Source organism: Hoplias malabaricus, chromosome 1, assembly GCF_029633855.1.
Source record: "Hoplias malabaricus isolate fHopMal1 chromosome 1, fHopMal1.hap1, whole genome shotgun sequence".
Classification (NCBI taxonomy): domain Eukaryota; kingdom Metazoa; phylum Chordata; class Actinopteri; order Characiformes; family Erythrinidae; genus Hoplias; species Hoplias malabaricus.
The window spans coordinates 30877783-30904298 of NC_089800.1; the positions used below are offsets into that span (position 1 = coordinate 30877783).

General features: G+C 40.4%; 2 protein-coding genes across 2 annotated transcripts in view; one reads left to right on the forward strand and one right to left on the reverse strand.

Moving 5' to 3' along the window:
- myo7bb (myosin VIIBb) overlaps positions 1-1737 on the forward strand; it is a 36221-nt gene extending 34484 nt beyond the window's left edge. The window contains exons 47-48 of the mRNA XM_066677811.1: positions 281-400; positions 1344-1737. Of these exons, the coding sequence (XP_066533908.1) occupies positions 281-400; positions 1344-1436 (213 nt within the window). The 3' untranslated portion in view covers positions 1437-1737. The remainder of the gene's footprint in view (positions 1-280; positions 401-1343) is intronic.
- Positions 1738-11663: 9926 nt separating this feature from the next.
- amotl2b (angiomotin like 2b) lies at positions 11664-25995 on the reverse strand. The gene is made up of 11 exons (XM_066662102.1): positions 25854-25995; positions 23914-24632; positions 22467-22638; positions 21055-21199; positions 19884-19973; positions 17816-18090; positions 16494-16681; positions 16192-16293; positions 14664-14821; positions 14012-14155; positions 11664-13344 (listed from the first exon to the last, which is right to left on the reverse strand). The coding sequence occupies exons 2-11, from the start codon at positions 24573-24575 to the stop codon at positions 13253-13255; spliced, it is 2028 nt and encodes a 675-aa protein (XP_066518199.1). The 5' UTR covers positions 24576-24632; positions 25854-25995; the 3' UTR covers positions 11664-13252.
- Between the last annotated feature and the right edge of the window lie 521 nt (positions 25996-26516).

The following is a 26516-nucleotide window of genomic DNA, read 5'->3' on the forward strand; positions in this document are numbered from 1 at the left end:
TATGTGGAATATCAGGACATAATTCCAGAAAATTCTCACTTCTAAGGACAATTTTCTGTTTTGATGAATTGTCAGGACACAAAAAAAGAGTGTGTTCTAACTTTTCTAAAAGTTTTTATTTCAAAATTGATGTTTATATTCCCAAAAATAAAAGTGCCAAAAGCTTAATGAAAAATGTTAGGATTATGTGTAGTGTTAATTAGCTACAATTATCATTACTGTGGAAAGTCTTTACATTTATAGAGGAACCAACGCGTGTGTTTCCGTGTGTGTCCTGTAGGAGATGATAGTAATGTATCCTTTCAGTAAGATCACAAACTGGGCCAGTGGCAACACCTACTTCCACATGACTATTGGCAGCCTGGTGAAAGGCAACACACTGCTGTGTGAAACATCTCTGGTGAGTTTAATTTATGCACACATACACATAAACACACACAATGTGGGGTCGTGATCATTCTGAAAGAGGCAACTCCCATGAGAATAGTTGATTCATCAGAGAATAAAGGTGATTACTGGCTGCCGATAAACCTTCCCCTCTAGAACCAATCATATGTCTGTGAAGATGAGTTTGATCTCATTTGATTTGTCGGTTCCACCTTAAATTTTGCAGCAGATGAAATGTTTTGGAGAGCTCTGGCCTTATTTCAGCGGCACGGTGGCACAGCAGGTAGTGTCTCAGTCACACAGCTGCAGGGAAACTGGATGTTGTGGGTTCAAGTCCCACTCCAGGTGACTGTCTGTGAGGAGTTTGGTGTGTTCTCTCTGTGTCCGCATGGGTTTCCTCCCATGGTCCATAAACACACGTTAGTAGGTGGATTGGCAACTCAAAAGCGTCCATACGTGTGAGTGAATGTGTGTGTGTCACCCTGTGAAGGACTGGTGCCCCCGCCATGGTGTTCCTGCCTTGCGCCCCTCAAAGTGATTCTGGGTAGGCTCCGGACCCACCGCGACCATGAATTGGATAAGCGGTTACAGATAATGAACCAATTAATGAATGGCCTTATTTCAGAATTATCAAAAATTAGAGATACAAGGTGTAAAATTTTCCTTGCTTTTAGCTGTGAAAATAAAAGTCTGCTTAATGTTTTTATTTGACTGTCACCAGTTTTTGAAAATTTTCAAAATCTTCTCCCCATTTATTATTAATATTCACCAATTCCCTGCATCATTTAGTCTCTCCCTGATCACACCCTGTGCCCCCAGCCTCAGGAGGGCAGAGGCAAACACATGTTTCGGGGCTTGATAGACACCAATTGTTGAACCTGCTGAAGACCTGAAAATAAGAACTTAAATAATTCAATAAAGTACCTCTCTGACATGCACTGATTCTGTTTTTAAAGGGCTATAAAATCGAGGACCTGCTGAGTTCCTACGTGAACATGTACCTGAACGAGTTGACCAACGTCAGACCTAGAAACCAGCTGTTCTCTTAAAGGAGCCACACAGGACGTCAGTCTGTGACTGATGGGGTATTTTATTTAACTGGTGGAGGCGTTATTGTGTACATGTGGAGTTAACTTAGCTATTGGAAATATATTCAACAAGTCAGAATTTAAAGACACTGCAGTTTGACACTGGAGAAGTATGTTGTCTTTCTCAGATTTAACAGGCAGCAGCACTGAAGGAGTCAGAGGGTTCTGATTGTAGTTTGATGATTGTGTTTTACCCCTCAGTTTATTAAACCCCTGTCCACTCAGTTTCATAATTATTGTCTAACAGTGATCTCTGTGTGATAACTTTAAGTTTGAGAGAATTTATAAAATTAATTTACTGCAGTTTTCTTCTGTGGGATTTGAGTTGACATTTATTTGACATCAGTTCCCAACAACCAATCAGACATATCAATGCTTTCCAAAGTAAAACATGTATCTCTGTTTTTGTGGATGTTTAGTTTACAACATAATTTGAACCCAGCAGATGTTCTTCACACTGTGTGAATATTTCATAATGAATGGACCAATAGAAATACTCCAAAAATGACTCTGAATAAAATCTTTTTACATTCACTTCCAGTGAAAATTTTTTCCTTCTCCTGTAACATTGCTATTTTAGAACTACATTTTTTACTTTGGACAGCGATATGTTATAAGGAAGCATGCATTTATTGGCAGTTAGTGTCTTGCTCAAGGCTATGTCCGCCATGGATGTTGAAGGAGGAGACAGTGCTGGTCCTATCCCCCTCACCACCCCTACTTTTCCTAATGGTTGAGGGGATGGACACTGTGACTTTTCAACCCCAAGCCCACTTCACTAACCTTTAGACCAATACATTATCATCACTGCCCCTGACACCAGGCATTGTTTCCTTTACCATTGTGATGAATAGGAGCTGCCAAAGTTTGCAGAGCAACAGTTTGCAATTGTAGACCTAAACAATGCTCCTGTAGGTCAGTGGAGCTGAGAGAATGGAGAGTGTGTGTGGAAACAAGGAGGTCATAGAAATGTTTGGGCTGCTCTACAGGCCTTAATATGGTATTCAAATAGGGCCAAAATTGTCTTAACTTTAACACGTGTACATGTAAAAATATCACATGTCCAGATGTAAATGTGTGTTAAGACCTCTTGACACCTTACAGCCAATCAGTGATCTGTAATATGAATGTATCTGCATGTGAATAAGGGATCGTAACAAAAGCTGACAATGTGCAAAGTTTGGCTTTCCATGAAGCGCGTTACAGCATATTTCCTCTAAGCATGATACATGCAAACTTACGTCATTTGTACGTGACAGCACACACTGCATATGCACTGTGCTCCGAACTAATATGTAGGTTTATGTGACCATGGCGTAAAGTATTTATATTAATGCCAGAATTATAGTGAAGGGAGTTTTATAGACACATTACTGTTTCCCATAACTTATGTACAGACTTGGACAAAATACTACTTTTAACTTGATAATGTAATCTAAAGAAATCAGACTAAAAATTATTCTACAGATTATAAAGAAATAAAGCAGCAGGTTAATAAAACCCATTCATTCACTGTCCAACTTTGTTCAATGTGTAGTAAATATTGCCATCTACTGGCAAAATATTACAAATTTAGTGAAAAGGCCAAGACGTTGTACAATTACATCTGTACAAGTAAAATATGTCTCACTTCATCCACAAACATGGGTTAGATTTAAGATGGTTTTGGCCCCGAACATATGCCATACCTTTTATATAAGGACCCCATTTATTTTTTGACTACAGTAGAGCAACGTGTGTTTACCTGGTGATTTCTCCCACACAGTTTCACAATCTACACTTGTGTTTTCTGTTGAAATGTGAATAATCCAAAGCTCCTCATCAGACGCTGGTCGTCACAATAGTGGAATTTTACCTGACTGGAAACGGTCCCGAGTCACATTCCTCCCCCACATTCCCGGCCTCCATTTGTCAGTGAAGTGACATAACGCCATGCTTCATTCTGCCTTGGACACCTTTATACAGAGTGTCTCAGAGCTGTGGAATGTGGATTAACCCCATAAAACAACAGACCACAGAGCGATAAAACACAAATTATAACTGAATATATGACATATTTAGGTCCTGCAGACTTACTTTTCAGCCATAAACCATAAAATATATTCATGTTTTCAGTAATGAATATTAATTAAATGCTCACAACTAAGTAAAGAACTGAAGAATCATTAAATATAGAATATTTAAAGGCTGATTTATTGATTTATTACTCATCTGATTGGGAGCTATGGACCAGATGCATTGTCTGTATGTGTATAACTTCTCATGTCATAGTTTTCTTTTTTAACAGAATTCAGAGATGAAGTTAGTGGTAAATAAACGTGGTTTTGATGAAGATCTCCCTCTGGTTCATATACCTTTATGTACATAAAGCATACACAATTAGCATGAAGTTTATCTGTAGCTTGCACTGGAAGGTTGCCGGTTCGATCCCCAGAGCCAGCAGGCCATGACTGAAGTGCCCTTGAGCAAGGCATCTAACACCCAACTGCTCCCCAGTCGCCACAGCTAGGGCATGTGTGCTCACTACCCCCTAGTGTTCACGAGTGTGTGTAAATGTGTGTTTTACTGCACAGATTGGGTTAAATGCAGAGAGCAAATACCTCTGTGTGCAAGCACATAGCCAATAAAGAGATTCTAATTTTAATTCTATATAATTACAATAAACACAAATACAGTAAAAGTCAAATTATTTTTTTGTTCTAAAAAGTAGTAGCTGTGTTCTGAGAGTGAGTGAAGAACAAAGTGTGTTTCCAGATGTTCTCCTTATGGATTTGTTTAAGCAACAACACACTTTATTAAACATAATGAAATATTTAATAACCCTTTAAAACTAGGGAATGGACAATAACTTGAAATAATACTGGACTGAAAGGAGACACACACACACACACACACACACTATCATACTCACTGGAATAAAGGGATTAGGTTTATTCTAATTTTTTTTTGTAGTATTGCAGGAGTAAATAAACTCTTACTGCTCAGATAAACAGCTTTCTAATTCTCATTTTCTCAGGTGCCTAAAGCTTCTGCGTATTGCTGCAAATCTCATGCCTACAGTGTCCTCCACAAACATTGAATGAGCAAAACAAAATGTAAAATGCTCCTTTTTTAAACTTTTGAATATAGTACAAATCTCAAATTTATTTGAGATAAAACAATGGAAAGAAATGATATTAACCTTATCATGAAATATTTATTTTTCTTATAAACCTGTGACCCTTCAGTGAATCCTTGGAGAGGAATCTAACTGAAGTATACTCATGCATTCAGATACACCTGAATTGGTTAAAAGCCCATCCAGAAATCAACAGAAATTACGTCCTGTTAAACTGGGATAGACATAAACGGCGAATTCCCACAGTCCTCCTCCTCTCTGAGACAGACCAGAGAATACAGCCGTGACGTACAGAAAAAGGTTGTTGATGTTCAGAAACGAGGGAATAGCTAAACAGCGGGAGATGTTACAACTCTAACGGGAAGAGGACATAAGTCGTACAGACTGTGAGTTTAACTGGGAAATATTGCTGGACCTGGGAACCTTGGATTTGCAGTTGATTGCAGACCTTAGTCACGCACTCCATGGTCAGGCAGCAGTCCTGCCTCATTTGGAAGTGGAAACTCCCTGAGCTCTGAGTGAAGCTGAAAGAACACCTTGTGCTTCAGCGGGAAGTCCAGCCCAAACACTCACCTCAGAAGACTGGAACGGGGCCCTGTTTCTGGGGTGCATTGTGGTAATGTGTTAATGAGATGAGAACTGTCAGGGTCAGGCTGTTTTTTGGGGCCTGTTGGAAAGGCTTGTGTGATTGGTTTGTCCCTATATAATCTCATCACATTGTCCAGTGTATCTCCAAGTTTGTGGATGTTAAGTTTACTACATCATTTGAACTCAACAGCTACTCTTCACAGTGTGTGAACATTTCATGATGAATGGACCAATAGAAACGCTCCAAAATTACTCTGAATACATTCTTTTACATTCGCTTCCATTGAAAGTTAATGTTTTTTCTATTACTATTTTGGAAATACGTTTTTTACTTTGGACAGTGATGATATGTTTTAAGTTACTGTTAAGTTATTTTACTGCATTTATTGGCAGTTAGATGTCTTGCTCAAGGGCATGTCTGCTGTGGATGTTGAGGGAGGAGACAGTGCTGTTCCTATCCCCCGCCCCACCCCTACTTTCCCTGATGGCATAGTATGTTCAGATAATTCGTTTTGAGCTGTTTTCATGGAATCTGATAGGGTAAAAGGGGAACAGAACTGCCCTCAGCTGAAATGCAATCCTGTGCTTTGCGTTTTGTTTTGGCAAGTTCACAGCGACACACAGTCAGTTGAGCTGATTGCATTTTGATGTGGTTTGTGTTCAATTCTGACACTTCTGTTCTATAATTCTGCATTTTATTATTTAAATGGAAATCAACACCCACCGTTTTTCTAGTGAGACACAGTGATACATTAAATTGATATAATGAATAGTGGTTTTTCATTTTGGCACGTTTTCTGCACATAATCTCATGTGTATTGTATTTCAATGAGATGTTTATTTTTTAATTACCTCACAAGGTAAAATAACACAGCCATGCACTGATTACATTGTGCTACTGCAGTGATTACTTTTCAATTTGGCACTAATTCCTCTCCATAGTTATCTATACTATCTCAAGGTGACATCTCAGAACTCAGCTCTAAAGACTGTTAAACTGAAGCTTTTCCGCTTCAGAGGGTTGAAGTCTTCTGAAGATCCTCTGTGATTGTAATTTACTGGCTGCGTTATGTTAGGCCAGAGTCCAGAATGTGAGACGGAAACATCAATGCCATTTACTGCAGAGATGAGGTTTTGGAAAATGTGGTTATGTAATGGAGGAGTGATGTGTTTAACTGCAGAGCTCTTACTGTCTGAGCCAAAGATCCAGAGAGCTCTGTAATCCCTCCCTGACTTTTATATCTTTCCTTCACTGAAAAATGGAGCAGAATAATTTCACATCAGGTTTGAAAAGCCAGATTACCAACATCAGTCATTTATTTATTAAAGGTGCCATATTCTCCCTCTTCTACACAGTTGAACACAGTTCTGGATTTTAATGAAACATCTGTGACCTGTTTTGGTCAATACCCCACAGCAGTGTACTCCCCTCTGTCTAAACAGCCTTGTTCAGAACACCCGCTATCAGCACCTTTTCCTTTAAATGATAATGAGGTACTCGCTGCTCACCCCAACCCTGAGCGAGGAGCAGAAGCTCTGGTTTTTAGCTGTTTTCGCACGGTTCTCTTTCTTCTCCTTTCACGTTTTTACTCATTGCTCTTATTTCTTCATGCCCTTTGTGTCTGTTTTGCTGCGTTTGACCTCGTCTTTGCACTGTCACATAAACGCAGGTCCAGAGCTGTGATTGTGTCAGATGAGTCAGACGAGTATCTGCACTTGACGTCAGAAGCAGAGCAGACTTAGAACTGCTTGTTTTATGCCATGTTTTCTGACTTAAGCAGCACACAGTAAACTGACTGGATTGTCTTGTTTCACAGTGTGTGGGCTGGTGGCCTCCAGATCCACACGTTAAATGTGAACATGAACCGAACAACATTTCTTTAATAATGTGTCCGCTTTAAAGCTAAATTGGTGGATGCCAGATGTTTCTGACAGACCCTGATGCTCTCATTGTTTGAACCAAATGAACACACAAAAACACCCAGCAATTTACTAAATGTTTGCTAAGTGCGTTAAAAGAATCACACACAGACTACAGTCATAAACTGATGGATAAAAAACAAACTGATGTTAGGTGTGTGGGTTTAGAGAAGGTTCAAGTTCTCACTGTTATTCCATCTAACCATAAATCAATACAAATAACACATACACAAAGAGAGAGAAACAGAGAGACAGACAAACAGAGACAGGGGACCATAGCAATCAATCTACACCCTGACCACACTCCGGTTCACTCCACCACTTTGTGTCAGAGACCGAGAGAGTTTTAAACTGAACTGTATTAATGCCATCAGCTCACATTCCAGCCATAGACACTGACTCATAAGAAAACACTGACTAATTCACTGTCACTCAACTCAGTCCAGACAACGATTTATATTTAAAATAATTAATAATAATAATAATTTCATAATTAGAGGTCAGTAAAAGTCTCTAGAGAGAGAAAGAGAGACAGTGTCAGAGACACAGACAGAGAGAGACAGACAAAAGAGACAAACAGAGAGATCTATAGAGACACAGTGAGAGAGAGGCAGACAAACAGAGAGAGACAGACAGTGAGAGCAATAGACACAGTGAGAGAGACAGAGTGAGAGCGAGAGAAAGTGAGAGAGAGAGAGGCAGACAGAGTGAGAGGCAGAGTGAGAGCGAGAGAAAGTGAGAGAGAGAGAGAGAGAGGCAGACAGAGAGAGACAGACAGAATAAGAGACAGTGAGATAAACACAGAGTCAGAGAGACACACACACAGTGAGCAATAGAGACACAGAGAGAGAGAGAGAGAGAGACACGGGGAGAGCGATAGACAGACACAGAGAGAGACACACACAGTGAGAGCAATAGACACAGTGAGAGAAAGAGACAGAGTGAGAGCGATAAACAGAGAGACAGTGAGAGCAATTGATAGAGAGAGAGAGAGCTCTAAATGACACATTTGCTGAAGTGGTGCTGGTTTAAACTTTTACAGAAACTCAACGACGCATCCATTGGGTGAATTTTATATTGGGCTTTGATTTTGGAATTGTTGTTTAATATTAATTTATAGTTTGTGCCTCACAGTCCAGTCGAGGATTTAGTCTCAGAATAAGTGAACCAGAATAAGACCCTTCCAGTTGATTTTCTCACTCTCACATCCCTCTCGCTCTCTCTAGTGAACTGATCATTTAAGGTGGAACACGACGCAGATTTCTGGGAGCTGCACAAAGCAGAAACGGACCACTGTTTATGATCTAAACTCTGGAAGTGGGGCAGCATCTTTAAACCCTTTGAGTGCTCCACTCTCCCCCGTTTCATACGTGTTCAAGAAGGAACTCGAGACATGCCAAACTGCTGAGGAATGTTGGCACTGTGTGTGTGTGTGTATGTGTGTGTGTCCCTCTGTGTGTGTGTGTGTGTGTGTGTGTGTGAGTAGAGAATGTGCTCATAAATGAGATTAATTGTGCTATAGCTGCTTTATTGGGTTCAGTACAGGCCGTGAACACAGCTCTAAATCTTCTCATTCCCACCAAGAGGATTTTCCCCGTTTACATAAGCATGGCCTTCGCCAACTTCCAGTTTGACCCAGGTCAGATTATCAATGTGGAATAGCAGAGTCCTTCTTGAATGTACGTGTTAAAATGTTATTCGCTCTGAGAAGGTGTAAAGTAAACATAGGAGCCACACTCGACTACGGTCGCAGTGTTTACAGAGACCCAGGCCATGAACTTTACTCACACGATAACAGGGAGTAAATAAATGTGAAACACGCTTTTATCTTCAATGCCACAGCAGTGCAACCAATTTTAGACCTTGCTGTGAACCCACACACACACTAATGATGAGATGCAGTGAGCATGAGCACACACACAAACATACATACGCACCTGAGGATGAGGGCAGTCACCTCGGCGCCTGGGGAGAAGGTGGGTGTTAAAAGATTTCTCCAGGACACTTCAGCCGTGGATGACAAAAGGGGAGAAAGTACTGCTCTTTCACCCCTCTCCACCTCTTTCCTGACGGTGTTGGAGGTCAAACCAATGACCTTCCATTCCCAGGCCTGCTTTTCTAACCTCTTAAAAAATAAACACATTTTACCTGCCACTGTGGAGAATAGAAAACAAAAACGGAAACACACACAACAGATAACATTTAGGTTTTTGTTCACTACGGATAAAACGAGCCGTTCTGATTCTGCATCCGCTTCTGACGTCAAGTGCAGTGACTTGCCCCACCCCCTCATCTGAATCTGTCCAATCCAATCCAGTCATGTGAGATTGGATACAATAAGCGTGGAGAAATAAGAGCACAGAGTAAAAACAGGGAAAGGAGAAGAAAGAGAACTGAGCGAAACACCTAAAAACCAGAGCTTCTGGTCCTTGCTCCTCACTGCTGTGCGCTCGGGGTCAGGGTGAATAGCGAGCGGCTCATTATCATTTAAAGAAACAGGTGCTGAAAACGGGCGTTCTGAACAGGGCTGTTGAGACGGGGGAAAATGCTGCTATGAGGCTTGTGAGGTTTTGACCAAAACAGGTCACAGTTTTAAATTGGTCATGAGCGTAATGAGTGAATGGCTGAACAAGTATAGACCAGCAGAGTGGTCCTGGACTCCAGGATTTGAGATAAAGGTTTTTCACTCAAAGGAAAAAAAAATAGTTCATAAAGCTTAATCTGTGTCTTTGGGGTATAAAGGGTTAAAGGGCACATTTCAAATCCCAAAAACCAGAAAAAAACCATGACAGAGCGCTTCCTCCTGTGTTGGTCAAAGATGGAATCTGAAAAATTCAGCTCACACTTGACACAGAGTCAACGCACACTTTGGCAAACGGCGACAGGCATTTACTGTAACATCACAAGCACGCAACCGTACAGCAGCAAAAACAAACAAGCTGTCCATCATTTTACTAAACACTGCCAACGGTCCGCAGCCAGAGGCATTTCATTATCATCTGAATGTAGTGCCCTGCTCCACAACCTCAGTCTCATGAGTGTTGTCACGATACCAAAATTCTGGCTTTCGATAAAATACCTGTCTACATATCGCAATACTGATACTGAAACGATACCATCGCAAAAACCTAAAACATCAGGAAAATGAATGTAATTTCCCAACAACAGATGTATTCAAAACTTTTCCTCCTGACCCCCCCTTGGCACTTTTTTTTGTGAAACTAAAACTTGTGTGTTAATATGCAGACTACTACAGTGTATATATAAAAATAAGAAAATAAAAATAAGTCATCCCATTACTCTAGAACTTTAATATATAACAATAATAAATGAAATAAAAAGCAGCACATATATTCTCCTCTATTTAGCACAGAAGAACACAGCTATTTCACTCCCAGTCCAGTCCAAAAGTAGTCTAAATTTATCTTGTTTGTTGCTCTCTCTTACAAGTTCAATATATGGCTTTTGAATATTTTCAAGCGCGGGGTGAAAGCCAAACTTAAAAGAAAGAGCCAGAAATCATATTAAACACCATGTATACAGATACAGACCAAGCTTCCAACAGCCAAACATTTTAGGCAGATATGCATTTCTCTCTCTCTCAATCTCACCCTGGAGGGGGCGCCAGTCTTTCACAGGGTGACACACACTCACACATTCATTCACTCACTCACTCACACCTATGGACACTTTTTGAGTAGCCAGTCCACCTACCAGCGTGTGTTTTTGACTGGGTGGAAACCCATGTGGACACTGGGAGAACACACCGAACTCCTCACAGTCACGCGGAGTGGGACTTGAACCCACACACACATACACACACCTGTGGGCAGTTTGACCTGAGGACCTGTGTGCTGCGCCTCCTTGCTGCCCGTCAAAATGATGAATTATGAAATGTAAATATCTTAAGTGAGTAACTGGGTCCCACAGCAGCGTCCTCCCCGTGTCTGAACAGCCCCACGCTTACATCACGGTTTAGTTTGGCTCATACAAAGCTCTCCTGACAGTGTCACGTGACAGCGATACCCGTATGCTGCACGTACACACACCAACAAAGAGCAGCCGTTTGTGAGGTGTGGTTAGATCCTTTAGACACAAGGAAACATCCAGTGAAATATGAACTCAGGAATGTTCCTCGCCTTTCGTTTACCATTACTCACCTTTACTTCAGAAACAGGTTTCAGGTCGATGTGTGTGAGAGAAAAACAAACAAACTGAGATAAAGAGACAGAATCGGGCAAACATCTCAGCAAAGCCCTCGTTTACTTTTGATTTGATATTAACCTGATTCTTATTCGTATTGTTATAACAAATCAGACTAATCAGACTTAGACTTTTATGAAAAAGCACGTTCGAAGTTACAGCCTGTTTCTCTGGAGGCACACCTCACAAAGTCATCCAGTCATACACACACACACACGTGTGGACAATTTTACACACTCACCCAGTCTCTCTCTCTCTCTCTCTCTCTCTCTCTCTCTCTCTATCTATCTCTCTGACCCAGTCACTCACACACACACACCTGTGGACAAAAAGAGACTTTAAAGAGGTGTTATGCTCTATATATTAATAACATTTATTTTGTATATATATATTTGTGAAATGTTCCAGAACGTTCACATGTTTCACACTTTAATAAGAGCTCAACCCTAATGAGGTTAATATCTGAAGCCACTGATTCATATTAAGATACAATTTTACTGAAATGCAAGCCTTTGGCACAAGGTCCATTGGTGCTACAATTTAAGAAGATAAAGGCTTTATTTATTAAAAAATATATTAATATTTTAATTATAAACAAACAAAAAACAAATAGTACATAGTTTAACATGTTTCTCCACACAGGGCACCGACCAGCAGTTGCACTGGAGAAGAAAATACATATCTATAGGTACAATAGAGGAGAAAATGAAAGACAACAAAAAATAATTTAAACAGAATTCCACCTGCTGTATTAATCTGAGCATGTTAAACATCCCACTCCTTTAGAAAACACAAGCGAGGCCTCTCAGAGTCCGCAGAAAGAATGTATGAGAGAATATTGCTGTTTTCCCAGCCCTCGAGGGCGTATTAGGAGGAGAACAAAATGACAGGAATTCCCATCATTTATAACACACAGTCAAAGGTGGAGCCGTAAAACCACACAGATCAGTCTAAGCCTCTGGGAGAAAATTCAATACAACAGGAATGTGGCGAGGTCTGTGTCGCGGAGTGAGAGAAAGAGAGAAGGAACCGTAAACATTTTAGGAATGAAGGACTTTACCCCAGAGCAATAAAGAAAGTGAGGGACAGGCAGAATTTAGATAAGGGCTGTGTTTAACAATTAAATAAATGTACAGATAGACTTTACAGGTTTTGATATAATTTAAGAAAAATCATATCACCCCCTACATTTCCTGTGCTGTATTACAATCTGTCAGAACGACTGTATGGATTATATGAACTTTACAGAGTACTTTTTAAATGAAGAAAATAGAAGTCATATCAGCCCCTGCACTTCCAGTCTCTCAGTATGACTGTAAAAATCATATAAGCATTACAGACCTCACTTTAAACTCTACAACATGCCAACTTTAAAAATCCCTTCTTTCATAACAGACTTCTTGATCAGTTGTCACATCCCTAGACCGAGACACCTTTAACATAGTGGAGACGCTGACATGTGACAAAATACCAAACCAATTTCACACTGCTGCTGTTTCGGTATGTAAATAATGGCATGCAAATAATTTGCTGTTAAATTATGTTGTCTGCATTCTTTTTTTGCAATAGTCACATTCTGAACTGTCCCACATCGTCCTGCAACATTTACTGAGGTTACTGTCGAGTTTAGTTTTAGGACTGTGTACTTTACTGCACTATTCAATTCTTAAAAGGTCATTTTCTGAGGATAAACCGGACAACTGCAAAAATACCTCACAGAAATTACGCAAACAAAACTCAACAGTCTTCCACAAGACGACCCAGAGACCAGCTTCAGTTTCACATTCATGTACAGAGCTGTCCCCAGGAGCTCAGCTTTGAGTCCTTGCCGGACGCTCCGTCACCTGAAACTACTACATTCCTGCCCTCTCTGGAGGATTCAGCTGCCTTTGTCACAGCTAATTTGTCTCTCAAAACTCTTATTCATAGAAAAGATGAGAGACTGAGCTCATATAAAGATTTCCTCTGCATCATCCTCAACGCTGTCCAGGCCTTTAAATGGGTCCAGAGTCGGAGGAGGGTTCTGTTCCTGGCTGGATTCTACAACATATAAAAATGCAAAATAAAACTTCAATAAATAAAATTCAGATTGTAACAAGCTGTAGCCATCTAACATAGATCAGTGGTTTTCATGAGTTCATTTGAATGTTTATCTAATGTGTATGCTCAGTTTTGAGAATTATTTAATTATTTATGAGAAAAAAGAAAGTACTGGGTAAAAACTGATAAAATGAGAACGGAATAGAAAGAGAACAGAGCAATAATGGCTAAAAACCAGAGCTTCTGCTCCTCACTGCTGTGCGCTCAGGTCGGGGTGAACAGCGAGCGGCTCATTATCATGAATGTTGCTGTTAGGCTTGTGGGGTTTTTGGAATGTGTCCAATGAATATGTCTGTGTTAACACACAAATATAAATCTAAGCTTAAAAAATGAACTGAATTAAATGGAACTGAATGAGAGTGGCCCTCAGCCTAACACACAATGTGACTGGAATAAATCTATGATCACTGGAATGCCTTGATTAATAACAAAGGTCCTAATCAATACTAACTTCGGACGAGGCTGCGGCTGCTTTTTAAAGTGCTGGAAACCCTCGAGCGCTGTCTGTGTCAATACATGCAGAGTTAAAGCCAAATGTGCATTTCCACCATACACAGTGGTGCTACACGAAGGAAATAAAATTGTGAAACACGGTGTGTGTACTAACCGTGACTGGACTCTGTGCTGGAGCTCTGTTCTGAGGCTGTAGTGTGTGTTACAGCATCGAGTTTACTCCGGTTCTTACACACTGCTGCTGCACCACGACAAAGACGAGACACACCAGCACTCTGGACATCTGTACGGCTGTTCCCTGGGGCAGAATAAACACACAGCATTTATTAGCCTGATCATTTGGGACTGAGCAACTGTAAACAAGTCAATAACACAAGGATGAACAGCACTGGCCCTAACGTTATAAATACACATACAAAATGTAATTATTATTTTACTTTATTTTTGAAGCATTTTAGTATAAAAGTATAGAGCAATGTTATAAAACACTTCTTTATTTGTTAACAGTCTTTTCTTGGACGCATTCATCCCACCACTGCATTTGCCCCCCACCTCCACTAAAAGCAAAACTCTGATCAAACTCATCAAATTATTTCTATTATCCTGTGCATTAACCTGTTTCTGAATCTCCCAATTTGCCACTAAAAGCTACTGAGCATAAGATAAATACAACAATAAAATCACTAAAAAATTAATAAAACATCAAATGTACAACATTTACATCATGTGAATTTGTAGGAAAATAACTATTTTGGAGTGTTTCATTGCTCCATGCTGCTATGTACTGTTATTATTTAATAGATTACCTGTATTGTAGGTGGGGCTTGTGTCAGTGGAGGGGGCGGAGCTCCCTAGGGACATGTCCCCTCCCACTTCAACCTTCTCTAGCTCTTGCTGGAGCCGCTGCTGGAGAACATTAATCACTGCATCCTTTTCCAGGATCTGACCGTATAGAGTACGGATCCTACACAAACACACACACACAAAAAAAATAGTTTGAAGCTGTATGCCATCAGATCCTCACAGCAAATTTTCCAAACACTAGTGTAAAGCCTTCCCAGAAGAGTCTGTTACTGCCTTAAATAGGAACAGACTCCTGAGTAATGGGCTTCATTTCAGAAGAATCAGTAGATGAGCGGGAGTCCGCATTTGTCATAGGCTACATTCACACAGCGGGGGAAACTGGCCCAGTGCTCAATTTGTAAACCATAAGGTAAGGGAACACAGAGACTGGGGTAATCCAGCAAGTGCACATTGAGTGTAAAGGACCTGGAACTGGCACTGACTGTTTTTTCAAAGTTCATTTTGTTTCAGTAACATCAGATCTTACTGTGGTAACAATTAAAAAAACCCTGAAAGAACAAAACAAAACACCAAGTGACATTTGGTAAAGTCCACACTGTTTGGAACACCTTAGAACAAGTGGATTTGTATTAGTTTCTACCTCTCAGTAAGAGATTATTGTGAATTAATGAGCTGCATCACTTCTCACTGAATCTGAACTCACACTGGCTGAGGAATCACTTTTTTGACAAGTCCCGCTCTGACCCTGGTTGGTTCTGCCTTTGAGTTTGACTCCCTTTTGTCCTGCCCCTCGCTGAAACAGAGATTGTGATTGGTTCTGCTGCAGAGGTGGATTCTCCAATTAACATGGTTTAAGGAAAGTGGACTTCTTTTAATAAGCAGCTGATCTCGATTATGCAGTAGCCGTTGTAGCCTGAGTCTGTGTGAATAGCAATGTGCTGAATTGGATTTGGGCTACTTTCATGTGTGCTACTTAAAGCTGATCCGTATCTGATTCATGGCAATGTGACTGTCTGAACGGACAGATCTGAATTCAAGCCACTTTTATATTAACGTGTTTACGCCCTCCTCATCATTTCACATCACAAAGAGGGAAAGACTGACGAATACACAGAGGAATGGTCAATGTACCTCCATCCAAATCAGTTTGGTTCTTATTTTCAGGTGCTTACAGAAAGGAAACGAACTGGTCAAAGCATTTTTGTTTCCAAAAAATATAGGGAAACAAAAAAACGTGTGAAATGTCCTAATCCTTTCACTCAACTATGAGAAAATATAACACCTGGAAAGTGATATTAAGCTTCTATTTGTATTGTTCATGCTTGTTTGGACACTGCTCAAATGTGAATCACCTCAGAACCCATGTTTGTAGCAGAACACTTGCATGTTTTGTGCATGCAGGTCAGTTTAGGAGCATGATCTGTCCAGACTGATGTCAGATACAGGTCATATTAAAAAGATCAGAAAATACGATCAGAAAAAGGGTGAACGTAGCCAATGTGTAGCCAGGTTTTGATCGAGACGTCTTACCTGTTCTCCATCTCCTGGCTCAGGAGCTTTGTGTGAGGTGGATCCTCACTGAAGCTGTTCTTGGTTGAGTGACAGGGCGAGTGGTTGATGATGGTCGTGTCTCTGTAAAAAATCAAAACATAGTAATGGATCAGAAAAAAATGGGCTCCTGGGATATGTTGGAAATGTATTAGACTGTTGCAACTAAGCCTTGAATCTATAAAGTGGTAATTGTGCAGGAGCAGCATAAAACACAGCATAATTCCGACAGCAGTGCTATGTTTAGTGTGCTATAATCCTGTGTTTCTCTGTGTGATATTTACCTCTGAGCTGCAGCTGTGGCAGCTGCGTCCATGGCGAACTCCCTCATGGTGCTCTCCTCCAGATATTTCTGCTCCCAGCGGGTCATATCTGCCTCCAGGGCCAGGATCCTCTCCTCGCGCTCTCTCAGGCGTTCCAGCAGGGCGGCGACACTCTCAGAGGACACCGAATCACCACTCACACTCTGTCTCTGTGGAGGAGGGAAAGAGACACAGGTGTAAGAGTGAAGGTGCTGTTTGGGAGCTCTGCTGTTTCAGCCTGGAGTGCTTTTAGGATGGGTGCAGTGCTAATAAAAGAGATCTAAAAAGGGCCAAAAATTGATTTCCCACCAGAAGGGACACGGTGTGCGAGGCTATCTGGATCTACTACACAGAGCTTGCTATTTCACACCAGACATGGCCAGTCTGTGAGATGATGTGGCTGAATCTTCAGTTTTTATTTGCTTATTTCTCAGCAATCAACAGAGCATTTGTGGATTAGCTCAACATGACCAGGACTAATAAATATCTAGTTTATATTTTTATATTTATTGAAGGAATCAAATACAGAAATTGGGCGGAATGATGGCGCAGCAGGTAGTGTCTCAGTCACACAGCTCCAAGGACCTGGAGGTTGTGGAATCAAGTTCTTGCACTGGGTGACTGTCTGTGAGGAGTTTGGTGTGTTCTCCCTGTGTCTGCGTGGGTTTCCTCCGGGTGCTCCGGTTTTCTCCCACGGTCCAAAAACACACATTGGTAGATGGGTTGGCAACTCAAAAGTGTCCATAGGTGTGAGTGTGTGAGGAATTGTGTGAGTGTGTGTCACCCTGTGAAGGATTGGCGCCCCTTCCAGGGTGTGTTCCCACTCACATGCTTCTGCAGCACTTTTTCCTGATGGAGCTCATAACAAATGCAGCACCCAATAAAATCTTCACTTGCCGTATTCACGCTGGTTCCTTTTTTGTTTGTATTTTTTGTATAAAATGATTTTTAATATGAAACAACAGTTACAGTAAAATGACAATAGAGCATAAAAAAATGTGAATTTTGAATTACAATTATACGTAATACAAAAACCCTTTAAAACTTATTTGTACCCCTAATACATCCTCCCCAAATTGTTTTACCAATAAACAAAATCAAACCGTCTTTTGTCTTGAAAATCAGTGGTGTCTGTGTGAAAGGCTACATTTAGTTATACAGGCGTGCACTTCTAATGTGAAATGGGCTTAAGGAATTATTTTGGGTTGTAGCAGTTATAAATAAGACCAGAATATAAAGTGACTTCTCTTGAATTATTTGAATATTCTCAAAGTATATTTGTAAACATGTACATATGTATTCACCTGTTGATTTCTGAGGGCTTTCAGTTCCTGCTCCAGTCGAGTTCGTAGTCGGAGCTCCAGCTCCTCCCTCTTTTCACAGGTTGTCTGTAGCTGAGCTAGTGCCCCCTGAAGACGCTCCACTCTCTGGACGTAAGCGCTCTTCCTCTGAAGTTCTGCCCTCAGCTGCCGGCCCAGAGCCAGTGCCGAGCTCAAGTCCCTCTCCAACATCACCGCCCTGAGCCTCTGAGACTCCACCTCACTCTCCAGTCGCACACTCTCCAGCTTCTGCTCCTCAACTGATGCGGAAAAGGAGAAACAAATCAATAGATGAATCACTACACACAAGTCGAGACAAAAGCTTTGGTGCAAGAGCTTAATCTACGATTTCCAGTTATCCAAAATTCAGTTAATTTATTAAAAAACTGTTCAAGCAAAGCTTCATTTACATAAATTCCCCTTTGCATGTAGCTGAGAAGCTAAGACATAATTGCTAACAAACCTATCTGTTATTAACCACCACAAATTATAAAACTTATAATCCTTGCACTTAGCAGCTGTTATTTAATTACAACAAAAGAAAATGTTACAATAAAACATAATCTGAGATATTTTTATGTAATCAACCAGACTGACTATTCATTGTGTCCTAGAACAGATTACAGAGTCAATTCCTTGGCGGTGATTAAAGCAGAGTGGTGTGTTGCTGTTGTTGTTATTGTTTGCCCTGATTGCTCCCCATGAAGCAAAGTATTTGCTTACAAAAAAAAGCCCTATTTACGCAATAGCCTGAGGAATGCAAAGGAACTGAGGAGAGGAGGGAGGAAGAGAAAAGCGGCAAGTCACCCTCCCTCTGACCCATATCCTCAAAGTCCAACATTCCTTCATCTGGTTCCCACAGTTAATCCATATCTCCACTTAATGAGTCAAAAGACCAGCTCTGGGGAACAATAGCTCATCTATTCTCTGATTGTTCAGAGGGTGGGCAGACACTAGTGGACCGTCCCTCTGCATTCCTCTTTCTGGACAGAAGCTCATGAACTGTATCTTATCCTGTCTGTGACAAAACTCATCTAAGGCCCTGTTATGTGACTCAGATTCCAGAGTAAAACGGCACAAACACGCTTCCTCTTCCAGCCGAGTGACTCAACAGAAAAGCAGCTCAGCGCTGAGGACAGGAATTCATAGACAGTATGCAGGTCAGGACTAAACTCTTACAACACCCTGGTATCTACAAACCCAACTTCTGAGAAACTGGAGCACTAGGTAAAGGAGAGCAAGGATTTGTAAATCCACACTAATCTGCATAATCTGTTGGAAACAAAAGGTGCAACAAAGTTGGAACAGATGAAATTGTAGAGCAGAAATGTTATGAAATGCTCTTAAAACATGTTAAACGTTTGTTGTCATGATCTAGGGGGGTAAATGCAGCTTCCAGGAAAGGCTTAGTCCTTCAGAAGTAAAGAACTGGGGGTTCCTCATCACGTCCCATAGAGCCATCTATGCCATGTGCCATATTTACTGTACATTATATACTGCACATAGTTCATCCACTGCTCTTTGTTTGTTTGGCCTTGGTGTGGACTACAGGAGGATGTTTTCTCCTGCATGACAATGCAAGGGACTGTTTTATTCCAAATTAAACTTCCATTTTACCTTCACGTTATCTCAACATGTCTATCAGTTCATATTTTACTGATTTGTTGTTATTTGCTGTGCTCTCTCAGCAGCCAGGACACTTAATTCTGTCAGCATGCATTTGTGAAAAAAAACCTGTTGTCCACTTCTCTATAAATAAAACTGAAAGTTTGGTGTGATCCAGCTATCCGGCTTCCCTCCGCGGTTCCTACAACTTCATGTATAAGCCCTAAAGCATCTGTAGGTTTACAACGAGGGGATTTCCCAGTTTTTAAATAATATGACCGTGGCCCCACTGCTGCGGGCGAGCAAGCAGTTTCTGCAAGATGTTGGCTGTGGTTTTCACAACAGCCTCCATCCCAAGGGTTCCCTTTCCTTCAGCTCTGGTGATTTATTATGTGAATGAAGAGCAACATTGCTGTTGTAGCAGTAGCTCGTTTTAAAGTGTACTCACTCTGCACAAGGAGCTGGTTTGTCATTTGCTGGTTATGATCTGCAGCTTCCACGTCCTTCGCTGCTTGAGCGTTGGTGTTCTCCAGGCTGTCTGTAACAGACAACAAAACACACACATGAAAATCTACTCAGAACAGGACATAGCCACACACCTAGAAAAATATCCCTTGTTGAAAAAAGTATGGTTAAATAGTGATGAATTTGTTATGTTTTTTATGTTGTATTGGTACCACTATTGTGTACTATATCACTAAATATATGTAATTGTACCAATCTGTAAAGTTACTTGGTGACAACATCAGTTGGTTGTAAAAAGCACTGTATAAATTATGATTTTATTTTTTTGATTTAATAATTACATTCATATTAAAATAAGCTTTAAAAACCCTGCTTATACAAGTCATGTCATTTTCACCTCTCATCCTATAAAACTAAAACATATTTTTCCCAATTGAACTCTAAAAGCACAATAAAAATGCTAAAATTATACAATTACAAGCAAACTAACAGACTGTGACAAAAAAAGCCACTAATACAAATTAAGCAGTAACAAAATAAAATGCCATCTACAGTATTACACATTACAATACATGTATATGACATATACATAAGCGTATAAATATATTTAAATTATTTTAAAGTATTAGAAGAGTGGTAAAAAAACAACATATGACTAGTATACACACCATATATGAATTGTAACTTAACATATCTTTTATTAGTGAATTAGTGACATGCATTATGATCACTATATTATCACTAAATTAGATATTAGTAGTGATTTAATGCAAATTAGCGGTTCCATGAGGGATTTCCTTCCTGTCAACTCTGAAACACAATGTGGGGATGTTTCGGAACTTTAACACTGTGCTGCTACTGAACAAGCCATGTATTTTTTCTGGATCAGAGATTAATTAAGGAGCATCTGTTCATGAGCTGGAGCCAAAATATAATGTGGTTAAGAAGCATTCTTCTGTAAGCGGATCAGGATTGCTGTCGTCCATTTCACAGTGCATCTTACAACTTGTTCTTGGTCCATTTTTATTGATATATGTGTCTCATAGAGTGCCTCTATTAGAGACGTCTGAGGTGAGTGTGTGATGACTGAGACCTTCAGTGGAGTTAATCGGGAAGACAAAAACTGTAAACATTAAAAAAACTGTAATAAGTACCTCTGAGCTCAGAGTTGAGCTCCTGCAGTCTCTTAACCTCAGACACCAGCTTGTTCCTCAGTGTCTGCTCCAGAGCCTCTCTCTTCACACAGCTCTGCATCAGTGTCTCGTAGGCTTGAGATATCCTCTGGACCTCCTTCTCCAACTGAGAGAGAGAGAGAGAGAGAGAGCAATAGAAAGAGATAGAGAGCAAATATAATCATTATTCAACTGTCAGTTATAGACCTGAGGTAGAAATGTTAATAATATACACTAAGAAAGAAAAAGTGAAGAATAAATATCGTTAATTAGAGATCATTAGAAATTAAAAACACCTCTAACTGTAAGATAGATGATGCCAGGATGAAAGATATAAGCAGTTTACACTGTGGGCAATAGATCAGAGAGTGAATATCAACACTACAAACTGTGTCTGTACATAGACCTGAGAGTAAACATGATAACTGGCAGGAACTGGTCTCCACACCTGTGAAGGGTTCAAGCTTTAGGAATGTGTTAGAGGTGTATGTGTGTTTGTGTATCGTATGGAAACGATGAGACACTGTGATTCAACTCGCTCGAGTTCACACAGGGCAGTGTCTCAGCCGTCTGTAATTATCATTCCTACAGGGTGAGGGAACGCTCAGCTACGCTGATGTAATTCTGGAGCAGGTTTACGGCTTCTTTCAGCTGAGCTGAGGTTAAACACACTTCTATACCTCTCCGGCTGTCAGTCCGTCCAGCTGCAGGCACTCGAGTGACCTCGCCATTTTGATCACCAAAACATTGACCTATATTTTGGCCTATTGTTATCCCTTCCACAGTTTCGATGTATCAGTTTGGCATAAATCACTAAATAGTAATGTTTTGAGAGACTTTTGAGGAAGCCGCAGATAATGTACAAACGGAAGACATTGACACAGAGAAAGTTTAAAAACTCTAGAGTACTAGAGTGTACACGGTATGCTCAGTATATTTCTTCTGAAAATAAATAAAATCATTTGAATTATCATTTTGTCTTCTTGCAGTATATGTTCTTAGCATTGACCTATATACAGCATTAACCTACATATAGCATTTGACCAAATACTGAATCCAAACATAAAAAATGTACTGTAAATACTGGAGAAAGGAAAAAAAAAGATTTTCCAGGCTGCTGCGGGCTCCGTGCCCCTAAACTCTGTGATGTAGAATGGACAACTGTATTGCCTATCGAATGCAATACATCACTCAATGAAAAAAAACAACTGCCCTGTAGTGCCTCAGCTGACTTAGTTTATGCTCCACAGAGTGGGTCATCCTACTGAGGACCAGCCATGTTTAACTAGTTATGGTACAGAATCTCAGACACCTCCAGAACACCTCTTATGATAGGTGTCAATCATAAGAATTTTCATGACATGAAGAATTAATATTAGAAAATTCTCATTTACCTTCTGAATCCTGGAAGATGTCTCCACATGTACCCCCAGCTCCTGCCTCAGTCTCTCGTTCTCCCTCATCAGCAGCTCCATCTGATCCCCATCCAGCGTTAACACCTCCCTGCCAACAGGGGGCGAACTGAACACCAGCCGAGCCTCAGGCATCTGCACCGGTGGAACCAGCCTGAAGAAAAGCTCAAGTTATAGTTACAGTCCATGTCTCAGTGACTGCAGAGTCGTAAAGTGAAGCAGAAATGAAAATCAAATATTATCTTTTAGGTTCAGGTCCTGCTTCATACTGAATCCATTATTTAATTTCACTTAAAATACAAATGTCTTGTATACTTGTGCTCTTTATTCAAATTGTTCATCCTGTAATACGACTCGTGGCCAACAATTTCACATCATATTTCCTGCCTTAACAACACATTTAGAAACCTCTTGATAAGCGAAGTGAACAAATTTGGAGTCGATTCCTCACCACTCAAACCGAAACATAGGCAGAGATGTGTGTTTGATCATTCGCTACCTCTTTTCCTAAAAGACCATGGCCATGAACTCTTTGTTTGAACGCTTATGTTTGAGGTATTTCTGGCCAAAACGATTCAGGAACTGAACATTTACTGGTATTTACCTAAACACTGTGTCTGACCAACACGGTCAGTGCACACTGCTGGACCCACGTCTGGACTGACAGGAAGTAATGAAATCATGACTAAAGTCACGCCTTACGAGTTAAAAAGTTAACTTTGCCCAAACATTTGCAAAATCAAATGAATCAGACACTGATTCATTTAAACAAACAATATGTAAGAACTGTTTAAAAAAATCACCGTCCAATCAAATCTCGATGAACGGAATCATGTCCCACACACATTGCTCCAACCCAATAGTTCAGTTTTAGTCAGATATACATCAGGTATACGGGGTGGGTTGGAGGAAGCACTGTCTGGTTCATTAGCCTCATAATTGTGAGTGTGGATCGATTGAAGAGTTTTCGACGCTGTGCAGTTCAACTCAGCACAGCCAGACAGTGCACACTGACACAGGTGTTGACACTTTTCTAGAAAGCCAAATACATGTGAGCACAAAGTCGAGCGAAGGGTCTTGTGAAAATTTGATCTGTTTCCAGCTTCATTCCTCTCTTTTAATTCAAACTCAGCACTGAACCCACAGCTGGGATGGGCTACTGAGCTTTTGTTCTTTTCCCCACCTGTTTTCACAGTGTGATATCATCAGTCAGTGAGCTCCCACAGCACCCCCTACCTGTGGCTCTTTTAAATGCACATAAATTAACTCTTTGTCCCTGTACTTAATTAGTCAGATACAGAACAAAAGTTTAACACACATCAATTTTGAAATACTGCCCTCATTTTGAGATACCGTATTTACATATTTAAATACCGAGGTATAAAGTATTTATATCATGACAGAAATTAGTGACTGGAGTGCCCTGTACCTGTGCTGGCTGTGGAAAGGTGGAGGAGCTGTGGGGTAGACATGCTCAAACTCCTGACTGTGGTTTGGCGTAAACTCAAACCAGGGGTGAAGCTTATCCTTGGATCCTTGGGTAAGATGCGGATATCCCTCCATCTGTGGGTAACTGCTGAAGGAGGTGATGGAGGCTGGGGCCGGGTCTCCAGTTTGGCGCTGGAGCGAGATATGCATTAACCGTTCGCTGAGTGACCTGACATGGTCTCGTTTACCGTTCCACCTCTCATCTTCATAGAGCTGCATGGCATTAGGGCTGTTCTCTATCAGGTAGTCTTTGCTGAGCTGGCCATTCTGGCTCCAGTTAGCTGCCAGGTACTGGGAGTGCAGCTTGGCTTGTTCATAAGTGGGCAGCTGCTCGTGGAGGTGGGGGTGAAGCTGGTAACTCTCAGAGTGCTGGAAGTCTGTCTGGTGCTCCTGGCCCTGAGGCTCCTGTCTGGCCGAAAGCTTGGGAGACTGAGGCTCGTCCTGAGTAAGGCTTTCTGAAGAAGACTGAGAAGATCCAGCTCCTCTACGCAGGGCCTGCTGCTGGATGGCCAGAAGAGTGCGAGTGTCTGTGGGGTTCCCATAGCGGAGCTGCTCCTGGATGAGCCGGTGCAGAACCGTGCTGGACCCTTCTTCTGTCCTCATTCTGTCTTGGGAAGGTTTGAACTTTGTACTTTGTTTGCTGCTTCTTCTATAGAAGACCTGAATAGACAGAGAAAAAAAGGAGGGAATGAACCACTGTTTGGATTGAAAGGGAGGATGATAGACATCTATGGTGATATAGAAACACAAACAGGACGTGAAAACATTTAATGAATAGGTAAAAGTGTTTAGACATCAGACAACATTTATGTTGTAGACACAGGGATGCCTGGTTCCACTAAGAAACCAACAACTACAAACAAAACAATCTCCATGTTTTTTTTATATATATATATATTACTTTATTTACACCGCGATTATTTATTTTTCTAAGCTACCTTAGAATATGAAACTATACCTCGTCTTGTAATTAATTCGTTTATTTTATTTTGCAGTACTTTGGCTGAAACATTGTCTTTTAAATTTGCTACTTGAGCTGGACGATACGGCCAAAATTTATATCATGATATATTTCTAAATTTCAGTCTATATGATATAATTTTGATACTGATAAAAAAAATAACTAAAAAGCCACAGAAAACTGCCCAGAACAAACAAGAAACACGACATCAATATCAAACATAAAGCTCTTGGCTTTGTCTATATTAATATTCTTAATCTAACTTTAAAATTAAAGGCAGTGCCCTGAAATGACTGTCAGTAAGTGACAGATGCAGTAAATAATAAATACTGAAATATTGAAAATGTGTTTAAAAATAACATTGTTACTGAAACATTTTATATTGTCATATATAAAATTAAAGTTGTCTTGTCTTGCCATCATTGTACATCAAACAAGTGAATAATTCTCATTCGCATCACGTTAAAAAAATACCTAAATGCATTAGTAAAAATGTTAAACTGGACACTGGATATTTTAAAGTTAACAGACTGTTTACAGGCTGGTCAACAGGTGTTCAACATATTCAGATATGAGAAGCAGTGGAGCTCACAAAATAACACAAGCACAAGTTTGAAAACGGTTTTAAACCAGATTAATTCATTAAAAGGTGTCACGAAAGCAGGTGGGTCCCTATTCTCCAGGTTCTTACTGGGATTTGTTCGTTCCACCTTAAATAGTACATAGTTACATTCTGGCGTTTAACTGGTGTGTGTCATCTGATTCCAACATAACTACTTCTCAGACTTAGAACAATAATTAGATCTCTGTATTGATACTTTAAACCTGATTCTGTTTAAATATAATCACAACGGACACATTAACTAAGTCTATGTAGAAATTTCAGGATTATGTGGTAATATATAAATGCGTTAACTTACCTCCTCTATCTTTCCTCCTCTGTCAGATGTATTCGCTCTCTGTGTTCACCGATGTATGTAGTCCAGCTCCTCTCAGTAGAAGTGGATTTATTTCATTTTCGTTCTTCTCCGTTCTCCACTCCGTTGCGCGCCGCTCGACGGCTTCAGCTCATCTGAGAGCTGCGAGACGGAATCGTTTCATTTGAAAGGCTTCGTTTCAAAGTGAATCAAATGAACCGATTCACAATTACTCTGTAAACAAACTAATGTAAGTGAATATTTGTCCATTCTGTGTATCAGCCCAATAAAGTACTATATAAAAAAATTAGGACAAGAGCACAGGATTAAGTGTGAACCAATAATTATCTAGTGAGCACCGTACACTGAATGAGCTGTAGTTAATGATATTTCACAAATACAACTAATGGTGCTCAGTGTAATTTGGGCCTCACTTGATAGTATTTGGTGATCACCTAGATTTATGAAGGGTTCAGTTGATAACATTACTCTAATAAACATTATATGGCTAAAACGGGGCTCAAATATATTATAATATTTTCCATTTCCATTAAACCTTCCCACAATTTTTAAGGTTTGTGACATGTCACAATGAAATAACAAATACACTAGCAGCACCCAACCAACAACCTGAAAAACAGTATACCTACCATAGTAGCAACCACC

What these genes read in the sequence shown, in the direction of transcription:
- amotl2b (XM_066662102.1), bottom strand. Translation starts at nt 24,575, where the DNA reads ATGAGGACAGAAGAAGGGTCCAGCACGGTTCTGCACCGGCTCATCCAG. An exon ending in CCTTTCCACAGCCAGCACAG is followed by an intron (nt 22,639 to 23,913) that starts GTACAGGGCACT and finishes GCTTTTCTTCAG; the next exon opens with GCTGGTTCCACCGGTGCAGA. An exon ending in GCCACAGCTGCAGCTCAGAG is followed by an intron (nt 16,294 to 16,493) that starts GTAAATATCACA and finishes GATTTTTTACAG; the next exon opens with AGACACGACCATCATCAACC.